Genomic DNA, 11,676 nt, shown 5'->3' with positions numbered 1-11,676 from the left:
ATGGACGGTACCTTGAGATCGAGGGCAGAGCGAGGAATGAGTCAGGATCCCAGCCCGGGGCTCCGACACCTCGTCCTCACCTGCCATGGGCTCAGGTCCCAGCATGGCAGGCCCTGCCCTGGGCGCCTGGGAGCACCTAGCACTGACTCCGCTCTTTCTGCGCTTGGGGCTCACAGACACTGGCCCCCAGGCCCCTCGAAGCGTTACCATATCCCGGCGAAGGGCGGTCACCGGCTGATAAGAGACGGGGCCAGGTGGGCAGACTCAGAAATTGGCCCAAGTCCAACCTTCTGGGCAGGTGACACCGGAGCCACCGAGGGAGGGTGTGGCCCCCTCTTCCCACTGTCCCCACCTGCTCCCAGGCTCCAGCTCCTGGTTCTAGACACCATTTGTCCGCCCCATTTCCTCCTGGGCTGGGTGCCATCAGATCCGCTGTGTGGCACCAAGTGACCTGGCAGCTGGGACTGTGCTTATTACTGGTTTGTGTCAGCAACTGGCTGTCATCTGCTGACTTCCTGAGAGCATGGTCTAGGGAAAGGAAAGCGGTGAGCCTCCTCTCTAAGGGCTCAGAAGGGAAATCCTGTTGGCTGCTGTCTCCTCCGGGGACCAGCCCACCGCCCTCCTCAATGGGATCAGGGTCTCTCTCGACCCCCAAGATACAGAAAGGCAGCCCTGACTTCCAGTTTCCTCAAGGACATGCAATGCAGCGGCTCCAGCCCGGCTCCACGGCCCTGGGCAGGGGTCCTCTCTGGCCACAAGCTCCTTTCCGACACAAAACCCAGCTAGGCCTTCCCCACCTCTCCGCGGCACAGCGGCCTGGGGGGCCTGTGCCTGTCAGGGGAAGCCCCTGCCCCTGGGGAGGACACATGCCTTCCTCATTCTCCCGGTCCTGCTTGCTGCTCTCAGCCAGCCTCCTCGCTCTCTCCTCCTCCTCCTGCTGCTTCTGCTGGATCCTCAGGTACAGGGCCCTCTGGGCTGAGGGCAGGAAGTCGGGGACACCGGCGCCCGGCTTCGGCCGGCCTGGGGGCCCTCCCTCAGAGAAGCTGTCGGGCTCCAGAGGGTGCTCGGGGAAGAGGTGCTCCCCAGGCTCCCCCGGCAGCTCTTCGTAGTGCCCGTAGTCCTCTGTGGCAGGGAAGAACCGAGGGCTCGTGTCGGGAAGGGCCTTGCGGCACCAGCTCCATCCCACCTGCGCGCCCTTAACTGGAGAACCCCCACCCCGATGGCAATGGGTGACGATGTGCAGCCCGTCCCTTCCTACCCTCCCCAGGAGGGTCCCCACAGAAGGCCCAACAGCAGGGGACGGAGCAGCCAACGGGGGTCTCCCCACCCAGGATGCAGCCACTGAAAAATGGGGTTCACAGCACGATTTAGTGATGTGGGCGGGCAAATGCTCATGAAGTGAAAACAAGACGCAACGTCGTACACATGTTTACAAAATGCAACGAAAAGGCTTTGCAGACAGACAGAAAACAGTCCTCTGGGAGCGAGACTCGGGAGAGAGGGGCCCCCACGTGCTTCTGATCTGTTCGAATTACCGGTGAGGGGCATTCAGCTTATGGTTTCTTTTTTCCTCTTTTTTTAAGTTTTATTTATTTAGGTAAGCTCTACCCCCGACGTGAGGCTTGAACTCACAACTCCAAGATCAAGAGTCACGCGCTCTTGCGACTACACCAGCCATGAGCCCTCTTTTTATGATTTCTTTGTAATAATCAGAAAAGAAAAACACTGCATCTCGTAGAGAGCTCGTAATATGAGCTCGGCCACGGTGACCAAAGACTTGTAAATAAAAGGAAATAACTGAAATGTTGCTATGGCCGCATGTCAATCCAGAGGCTCACGGGTGATTCCTCCTTCTCCCTCCTTTACGGGGTCCTGAACTCTGCAAATGCTCACGAGCGTGCGGTTGCATTTAAGGGCGGGGGCGGGGGGGGGTGTCTCTCTCACATGGCATCTAGGAAGCATAGGGCTCGAGGGTCAGGGTCTGCCTTCACTCCTGAAGGGCAGGCAGGGGCCTGCTGCACGTGGGGACTGTGTGTGCATGCGTGCGTGTGTGCAGACAGAGAACGTGTAGTCAGCGCCGCCCCACACGTAGAACGTTCTGCAATGATGAAATATTCCGTATCTGCACAGTGCGACCTGGCTACCGCTATCCTCCACGGGGCTACTGAGCATCTGAAATGTGGCCAGTGCTACCAAGAGGATAATCTGTAACTTAATAGAAACTAAAAGGCTTAACACGACTTGTAAATGTTTCATACACAAAGCATACGAAGGAAAAAGCGAAAGGCCACCCTCTTCTAGCCCCTGAACTTTGTGGGCAAACCTGCACTACGGGGCAGGAGCCTAGCGCGGTGCCGGGCACACGCCGTGAACAACAGTCCCAGTCGCCCCTGCACAGAACAAACTACTCGTCGGCCGTACGACTGAATATAGTAACCACCACTGGGCGGGCACACTTCAAATGCATAGATTTCCGGATAAGGAAATAGGGGCAAATTACTGTGAACAGCTCGCCAGACTTGGTTTTCCTCCGCGCCCCGGCCTTTTTCCATGCACGTTCTACACGTTTACAAAAGGAGGAGGGGCCCGTGGGAACCACGGCACCTCCCCACACAGCCTGCCTTTCTCACTCCCGCTTCCAAAGCTCCCGCTCCTTGCCGAAAACACTGCTCCGTGGCTCCGAGCGCCACCGAGCTGCCGGAGGCTGACACTGACCCCCAGCCTGGTGGTCTCCCTGATGCCCCGCGAAGTTTCCCCACGGCTGTCAAACAGGCATCTCTTGCTTAACAGGGCGGCTGAAGTGATCTCTTGTGGGTGCTCAGCACCCACAACTTGGCTCTCTCCAGCAGGACGTTCCGGCATCAGGGACGGCGTGAGCATCCGCCCAGGTGACCCTGCCTCGAGGCCGGCGTCCCCACTTGCTCCTTCCTGTCTTATAACGTGTGCGCGAGGAGGAATGTAGGCCCCACGGCGTTTTCTCCAAACTCGCTACTTCCTGCCCCGTCACGGCCAGCTCTGCCCAGGATAACTCCATAGCACTCCAGAAACTTCCCTGATTCCACTGCAACCCCCTACTATCCACCCCCTCGAATGCCTCTGCCTACACCCTACCATTCTTCCAATGAGGCCACCTCACCGGAGCCGTCGGAGTCCCCACGCTGGGACTTCTGTCCCTTCCCTTTCCCAAGTTACATGGCTGCCCTTACTTTTCTCAACCGAGCCGACGGACCGGGGTCTCTGCCCCTTGGCCTCTTCCCCTTCACATCCCAACTCACACTCCCTTCTCAGAGAGGCCTCTGCTGGCCATCCCCACGCGGCACAGCCACTCCCAACCTGCCTCTGCCCCGACCGTCTGCCACAAGCTCTCCGTTTTACTTTTTCGAGAAACGATCTCTGCTGAAACGAGCCTATGTGTTTATTTACACGTCTCCTGTCTGCTTCCCTGAACTAAAATGCAGCTGAGGCAAGGCCTACGGCTGCCCTGCTTGCTCTGACCCCAGGCCTGGCAGCAGTGGGCACATCCCAGCCTTCCCGAAGGCGGCACGTGACCTCCTAGGGATGCAGCGCCATGGGCCGGCCAGCACCCTGTCAGACACAGAAGCTGTTACCAGGACGCATTCTTGTTTCAGCCAGGAGGGAAGGAAAGACGGAAGGAAGACGGTCAGTCGATAGAACACCAGCAGCTCCAAGCCAAGGACCGTCCGGAAGGAGCCCACACTGGAGAAGGCGCTTTGGCCTCAAAGCCCAATGCCACCCCGCACCCGCCCCTCGGGCTTCCGGGCAGAGCAAGCGACAATCAAGTAAACCAGACTCATCACGTCACAGGACTCCCTTCGACCTCAACGGGGTGGTGAACCCCGTCACTGAAAACGTTCAACCACTCACGGGACAGAGATGGAGTCGGATTCATGCTTCCAAAGACTCGGACCAAGGAGGAAAGCCAAGTCCCCGATGACACTCCCCTGTGCGAGCCGCAGCGGCCCAACCCAGCCCCCGCCTGGCCCCCCGCGCACCTGCGTCCCCGATGAGTCCGGGCTCCGTCTCCATGCCCTCCTGCTGCTGGTAAAAGTTTTCATAGAAGTTCTGAGATGGCGGGATGGGGGGCATCATTCCAGAGTGTGGGGAGTCTCCAGGACCATAGGGCATCATTGGGGGGCCACCGGGGCCCATGGGCGGGCCAGGGTTCATGCCAGGACCCATCGGCATGTCGGGGTGCATGTCGGGGTGCATATCAGGGTGCATGTCCGGGTGCATGTCGGGATGCATGTCGGGATGCATTGGGCCCCCCATTGGCCCCGGGGGGCCCATGTTGGGCCCGGGGCCCATCGGCCCCGGGGGTCCTCCGGGTCCAGGGAACCTAGGAGGAAGAAATGCACCTGTGAGGGGCTGCAAAGCATGCATGGTAGCCATGCCCTCGAGGAGACACGGTGGCATCCGTGAGGCTGGTCACGGAGGGCTCCAGACCAGGCTCGCGGTGAGACCCCCAGCACAGAGGAGCCCGGCTGAGGCCAGACCAGCCCCACCAGACGGAATCTGGGGCCCTGGGGCACTCACCTCACACCCAGCTTCTCAGCCAGCTGTCCTGTGGGCCGCACCACAATCTCAAACAAGGAGGGGATCTTCTTGTTGTACATGTCCTGCTGCTGCTGCAGCTGCTGTGGGGACAGCGGCTCGTGCACAGGCATGGGCATCTGGGGGGGCCCGGGAGGCGGAGGGGGAGGTGGGGGAGGGGGCGGGGGGCCGCCCTGCATGGGCCTGCCGTTGGGAGAGGTCGGGGCCGGGGGGCCGGGGGGCCGAGGAGGGGTGGGCAGGAGGCCCACACCAGGGGGGGGTTTGGGCAGGGGGTTGATGCCCTGCTTCTTCAGTTCCTCCACTTCCTTCTCGTCCTCAGCGCCTGCCTCTGCGTCATCAGCCAACATCTGCCGGTGAGAACAAAGCGGGGGGGAGGGGGGGGATAGACCAGGATGAGGTAGGGACCAGGCCTCCGGCACGGGAAGCTGAACTTTCTGAGACCCCTAAAACACAAGGACCCCGCGGCCATCATGCCACGAGGCACGGAAGTCATCATCCCACACCACTGCCACCTCTGCTCTGTGACCAGCTGGGGCAGGGAAGAGGGCAGACACTCCTGTTTGCACCAAGACACCTGTTTTTCTCCCCTTAAACTGTACAATTCAATGGCATTAAGTAGTCATGAGGATGTACAACCACCACCTCTATCTGGTTCCGGAACTTCCCCATCACCCCAAAAGGAGGGCCCATACCTATTAGCAGTCACTCCCCTTCCCCCTCGTCCGGGCCCCAGCAACCACTAATCTGCTTGCCATGTCTATGACCTGCCTATTCTGGAGAGTTCATTAAAGCATACACTGCACGGTCTTTTGCGATTGGCTTCTCTCGCTCAACACGTTTGCCAGGTTCAAGGCGTCTGGGTGGCTGTCGGCTGATGTTCAGACTTTGGCTCAGGTCATGATCTCAGGGTTCAGGAGTTCGAGCCCCACGTCAGACTCACTGCTGTCAGCACAGAGCCTGCTTCGGATCCTCTGTCCCCGCCTCCCCCACCCCTCCCCCATTTGCGCTCTCTCAAAAAAAATAAAACATTTTAAAAAATGCCAGGTTTACCCACGTTGTAGCACGTGTCACCTACTTTATACCTAATGCCCTATTGTCCCGTGGCCAAACTGTTTATATAAACGATGTGCTTTCTGCCGAAACACACCCTTTCCTTCTGGGATTCTGGAATTTTGGTACATGCCAGGCACAGGCGCCACTCTGAGCACTGAGTCCCTTGGGCATCCCTGGTATAGAACATTCCACAAGTGCTGTCACAACCTGAGGATTAAGCACGGTCCTTGTGACTCCACGGGGCAAGGACTCTTGGACGCTCACGCCTGGTTTCTCCAGCCTTGGCCCACTGTGGCTACACGTTTGGTCCTGGGACCGCCCCCGCCAGGAAACGACTGAACCTGGGCCCGGGCCACCTTAGGGACCTCAGCACAGATGCCTTCGTGGATCCTAACACGGGGCTCAGAGATGCTTCAGCAGCTAGCAGCTAGCATCCCAGCCCCAGCACCGCTCAAGACCGCCCCCCCCCGCCCCCCCTCCCCGCAGCGATGGCGGGAGCATGGGTGGTGGGAGCAGGGTCTCCAGGTGCATGTCAGGCCGGTCTCGGCTCTTCTCTCTCCTGTCAGGAATGGTACCACCTGGGGACAGCAGGGTCTAGGAGGAACATGGCTTCAAGTGTGCCGGAATACTCGAACAACCAATTGACAGAAAACATCTGTCCCTTAGAGCCCCGCTACTGGAGGCGTGGTCTGAGAGTGAACGAGCAGCACAGGGCGACCTGCTGAACCAGAACCACATCTTAACAGGTGCCTGGGACGGTGTGGGCGACCCTGCCCTGAACCAGCAGTGCCTTTCAGCGGCGAGGCAGGCCCCGGCCCTGCATGCTTCACCGCCCTGACGCTCGGTCCACTTCCCGCCCGGCGTACTGGCCCCTGGGCCCCCTCTGCTTCTCAACCGAGCACGTGGCTGCTGCCTGTGCTGTGTCCCCTGCTCAGCACGTGCCTCTCATTCTTTTCTTCCTACCACTCACCTCGGGACCAGCACAGGGTCGCCTTACCCAGGCTCCCGTGAACGGCAGCCTGTCTGCGGAGCCTCTGGACTCCTTGTACATTCCCTCCCCTTCCGCGATCCCGGTGCATCATCAGGATCTGCCCAATGACTGGACCCCGTCTCCTCGCCACCGTGTCCCCCAGGGCCCAGGACGGTGCCCGGCAGAAGCTAGGCACGGACGCACATTTGTTGGGTAAATGAGCAAGGAAAACAGACAAATGCACCTCCCCCTGCATTCCCTGGGCTCCAGAGAACAGCCGGTTAACATCAGGACCACGGAGGATGGGAGGGGTGAGGGGTGGGGGGCGCGTGGGGGGACGAGAGAGTTAAGGCCTTGGCCACCCTGACCCCGCTCTTTGATGTTCCTCTCCAGTGGGTCTCCCCGGCACCCCGCCTCCACCCCCCCTCCCTGGCTCCAAGGCCCTGCCCGCCCCGAAGCCTTCAGTCAGTGCCAGCACGGGGCTGGGGAGACTCCTCCATCTGGAGAGCTGCGGGTAGGTGTTCAGCTCCACCCGGGCACACTTCACCCCACGTGCCTTCTCCACTGGCCACAAGCGTGGCTCTCTGAGTGAGGGACCCCCCTCTACTTTCTGAACCCCGAGCCACGATCTGGGGTCTCTCTCCTACACACTGTTCCCAAGCTACTGCCTGGACCTCCCAAGCGGCCCACCCGCCCTCTGTCCTGGGCCCCACTGCCTCTGGCCAGGACTCTGCCCCAGCCTCCTACCTGGTCTCTGGTCTCCCTCCCACCATCCTCTGCACACTGACCTAGCACACATCAATCACAAAGCTAGGTCCTTCATCAGCGGCAACTCGATGCCCTCAGGCAGAAGGCAGAACCTAACAAGGTTATACCTCATTAACCACGAACAACCTTGACCTCAGCTTCCTCCCCTCCCGTGGAGGGGGTGGCAAGCTCTGGCCACCGGAGGGGTCACGCTCCCTTGGCCTCCCGAGCTCACACCCAGACGCCCTATCGTTCCCTCCTTGCGAGCGCTGCCTCCTCTGCCCCACGGCTGCTCTTCCTTTGGGTCGCCTCCTGCCACCAGCCTCTGATGGCCTCTGGAGACCAGACATGCCTGTCGCGCGCGCTTCTCTGTACCACTTAACAGTCGGGAACACCCGGCCAGCGTCCCTTCCTCCATTAGACCACGGGCTCTGGAGAGCGAGCCTGTGTGCCGTCTTCACTAGCGTCTGCCGGCGCCGGCTCAGCAGCCCGCATGTGCCGGGCGCTACTCGGGACCAGCAGCGTCTCGGCCACCAGGGCCTCCATCTCCTGCCCCACGCCAGGCGGGAGTCTCCCGTCCCAGCCTACTGGCCAGCTGGAGGACGCGGCCCCCCCGCTGCAGGACTTAGCTCCCCTCACCCGTCGCCAGACCCCAGCTCCACGTCTAGACCAGCTCCCTGCGCTCGTCTCTCTACCCTCCATCTCCCACCCTGAGCCACGCACGTCGCTGCGGAAGCAGGCGCCGAACCACATCAGAGGGCAGGACGGTGACACGTAAAACACATTAAAACCGCGTTCCCACCAGGAAAGCCGAACCCAAACCGTACAGCCCTTGCTCAGAGATGCCGAGAGGGACACGTCTGTTCCAGACCTCCTGCGCGTCCCCTCTGGGCCTCTCCGCCTGCAAAGACAGCGCTCCCAGGACCTTTTCATCAGACGAGACACACCAGGGCCCTCCCCTACCAGGATGGATCCTGACCGAGGCCAAGAGTTTCCGAAAGTTCAGAGCAGCCTCTCGGTGGCATAGGGCACTCACACCCACAGACACGCAAAGGTATGTGAGCCAAGGCTCATCAAGGCAAAGAAATCAGCTTGTGTCGGTTGGCTGGCTAGAAAATTCTTAAGTTTCTGCCCCACGCTAGAAACAATCCAAATCTTCTTCGGTTGATAACTAGACAAATTTAAGACCATCCATACAACGGACTCGTACTCACCAACAAACAGCAATGAACTACCCTCAACAACTATTCTCAACAGATGCACTATGCCTGGTGAAAAAAAGCAGATTCGAGAGGTTATGCACACACGTACGTGTGTTTAAAAGCTCTTCACTGGATACGCCTATTCAGAGAACGTTCTCGAAAACACAAACTATAGAGACAGAAAACAGAGCAGTGATGCCAAAGGCTGGAAAATGGAGAAGCACTGAGTCTACAGGGGCAGGGTTTTGGGGGCAACGGAAGACTGAATTTCCTCAATCTACATTTTGGGACGGCTACATGACTCTGTGTTTGTCAGAACTCATAGAACTTTACGCTAAATGGGAGGAATTTCACTGGATACAAACTATACCTTGCCAAACCTGACTATAAAAAAACAGAGCGTGAGGAAGGACTTCAGGGTAAAGAACCAAAACGTGAGCAACTTACTCCCGAATGGTTCGAGGAGGAGAAAAAAAAAAAAAAAAAAAAAACATGTGCACACACATCTATAAAATAAAACAGGAGCAAATGAGGCAGAATGTTGCTAACAGACAAATCTGGGTGGAGGAGCAAGCATGCTTCCAAACGTGGAACGGATGGCTGCGAACACATGTGTCTAGACGGACAGAAAGGTGCCCGCAAAGTGGGAAAACAGAGCTGAAGGAAGGAAGGAAAGAAAAAGAGCGCAGGCATCTCAGGGGAGGCTGGCCAAGGCCCAGGCATGACTGGCACCACGGTGTGGACCCAGGGGCCGCCCAGAAGCTCCAGGCCCCAACCCTGGCCAACAAGCTGCAGCTGTCTGGGCAAGAAGGCGTGGCCGATGCCTTCAGCTGGGTTAACTGGGTCCTTAAAATTCATCTTGAGTTTTACTTTCTGACTACCCAAATTTGACTCTGGTATGGTTTTTCCACCATCTTTTTTTTAAAGTTTATTTATTTTGAGAGAGAGAGAGAGAAGCAGAAAGAACGAATGGGGGAAAGAGGGAGAGAGTGAATCCCAAGCAGGCTCTGCAGTGTCAGCACAGAGCTCAAAGTGGGGCTCGATCCCATGACCCGTTGAGATCGTGGCCTGAGGGTGAAATCAAGAGTTGGAAGCTCCGCCAACAGAGCCACCCAGGTGTCCGTCAACACTCATTTTTAACCCACTGACACTTAGTTTTTAGACTGGGGAGGATACCGATGCTTTCAAAACGTTTGTAACGGGGAGCTGAAATGTACCATCTTGGTTGGCTTTGGGTTTTTACTAGGGCGTTTAGAGCTGGGCTGTGCAAGGCGATGGTCACTGGCCACATGTGGCTACTGAGGCTTGAAATGCAGCTGGTGCAAATGGAGAGGAGCTCTAAATAGAAGATAAGCGCCAGATTCCAAAGACACGATAGCAACAAGAACGATAACGCAAAACGTCTTACGTTTTTCGTTATCACTTGCTGAAACGGTATTCTGAACACAGACATACCAAATTAAATAAGACAAACCGCCTGAAATTAACTTTTCTAGGTTTCCTTCTACTTTAACGTAGCTTCCAGAAAACGTGAAAGGACACCGGTGGCTCGGCTGTGTTCCTACTTGGACAGCACTGGTTTAGAGCACCAGCTCTGAACCTCCAGCAGGGGGCAGGCCTCGGCAAGTCACTGTTCAGTTCTTCCTGTGAGAAGAAGCCACTGCTTACCCCGCTCCCTACCCTGTCAGAGAAACAGACTCTAGACAAGCTGCTCATTACAAAACCCTATCCCTAGGATGCTAGATTTCCCAGAGGGCCTGGTAAGGGAAGAGTTCTTCCCACGGCACTGCCCGTGAGCACTGGGGTGCTTCCCTGCTCTGCTCGTGCAGTGCTCACCCTTGACCCCTCAGGCAGACCTGGACCCCACCAGAAACAGGGCGGTACTGACGGACTCCAGAAGCTGCCTCGTGTGCTACTCAGACTCGATCCTTTCCATTCTCAAAAAACCGGCCAAAGCTCTCAGACCTGCTGTGAACTAGAAGGCACAAGAGCCTTCATCTGAAAGGACCTGTGTTCTCCCTCACCCGTTCCCTTAAGTGCGTTAGGAAGCCCAAGACAGGAACCTGGGCCCCCCAGAGTCCTCATGACTCATCGGGCAGAACAACAGATACTAGGATGAGTCTCAGACATCGCCTGGCTGGGGAGGAAGGCCTGGCACAGCGTGGGAGAAGCCGCTCTCTCCCGAGAACCTCCAATTACCCTGCACGTTGTGGGCTGCGTAACGGAATCCTTAAGTCTTAGGAGGAAGCATCTGACGTTTCCATCAAAATACAACCCACCCAAGTTTCACTCTCCTCCTTGTGCATCATGGGCTCTCTCTAAAAGATGGCTAAGCAACGCAAGACGTGTTTGCAAGCAACGTTCCTTTCACACCACTGCCCCCCACCCCCTGCCGCCCCGCCACGAAAACCGCCCTGGCTGGAGAGAAGATACACGCGAGAGCACCTCAGTTCTCCCCGCAGAGAAAACAGCCCCCGTTCCCTCCCTCAGACGGCCCAGCTCCAGATCAAGGCAAGTGGGCATTCTGGTCCCGCACAGAAGCCAGATGGACGCTCCAGGTCAAGGGGAGGCGCACCTCCTGGTTCCCCTGGAGGCAGCTGTGGCCCCACATTACCCCCAAACGTTACCTTATCCAAGAGCTCTCTCGTCTCCTCGGTCAGGGGGTCGTGGGAGAACATGCAGTCGTCCCCGTTGATGCAGTTCCCCGTCGTGTGGTACAACTTACATGGGAAATCACGTTCACGGGCACGTTAAGGCAAACGTATCGTGTCACAGAACCCACCCGAGCACGGAATCCAGCCCCTTCTGTTTTGGAGATGGGGAAACGGACACCCAGAGAGGTGAAGTGACCCGCTCGGGGGCTGCATGACGTGCTCGCAGCAGACCCAACAAGAGCCCGTTTTCTCAGGACTCTCCCTCCGGAGGGCTTCCGGCCCGCACCACGCTGGCCTCGGGGCCGCGTCCGCAGGTCCTGACTCCCCGGGAATGATTCACGTCGAGGATTTGCCCAAGGCCACACGGCCAACTGGGGAAGTCTCAGGAAGGGAACAGACGCGTGAGTGGTTAGTTCACTCGTCTACAGGACAGGGACGGCACCTCTGCCACGCGACAGACCGCGAGGGGTCGCCCGGA

General features: G+C 58.2%; 1 protein-coding gene across 9 annotated transcripts in view; it reads right to left on the bottom strand.

Moving 5' to 3' along the window:
• The window catches only part of ZC3H4 (zinc finger CCCH-type containing 4), a 44,152-nt gene that overhangs the window by 4,223 nt on the left and 28,253 nt on the right, over window positions 1-11,676 (bottom strand). For 8 of the 9 annotated variants that reach the window (XM_023245813.2, XM_023245812.2, XM_023245816.2 and 5 more), the window contains 4 exons: window positions 11,172-11,281; window positions 4,555-4,919; window positions 4,014-4,357; window positions 871-1,122 (listed from right to left, as the gene is read on the bottom strand). In XM_023245813.2, coding sequence (XP_023101581.2) covers window positions 871-1,122; window positions 4,014-4,357; window positions 4,555-4,919; window positions 11,172-11,281 — 1,071 coding nt within the window. The remainder of the gene's footprint in view (window positions 1-870; window positions 1,123-4,013; window positions 4,358-4,554; window positions 4,920-11,171; window positions 11,282-11,676) is intronic. The other variant, XM_045045434.1, reaches the window with a different exon arrangement.

The sequence above is a fragment of the Felis catus genome, chromosome E2 (assembly GCF_018350175.1).
Source record: "Felis catus isolate Fca126 chromosome E2, F.catus_Fca126_mat1.0, whole genome shotgun sequence".
Lineage (NCBI taxonomy): Eukaryota > Metazoa > Chordata > Mammalia > Carnivora > Felidae > Felis > Felis catus.
This window is presented reverse-complemented; position numbering and strand designations above follow the sequence as displayed.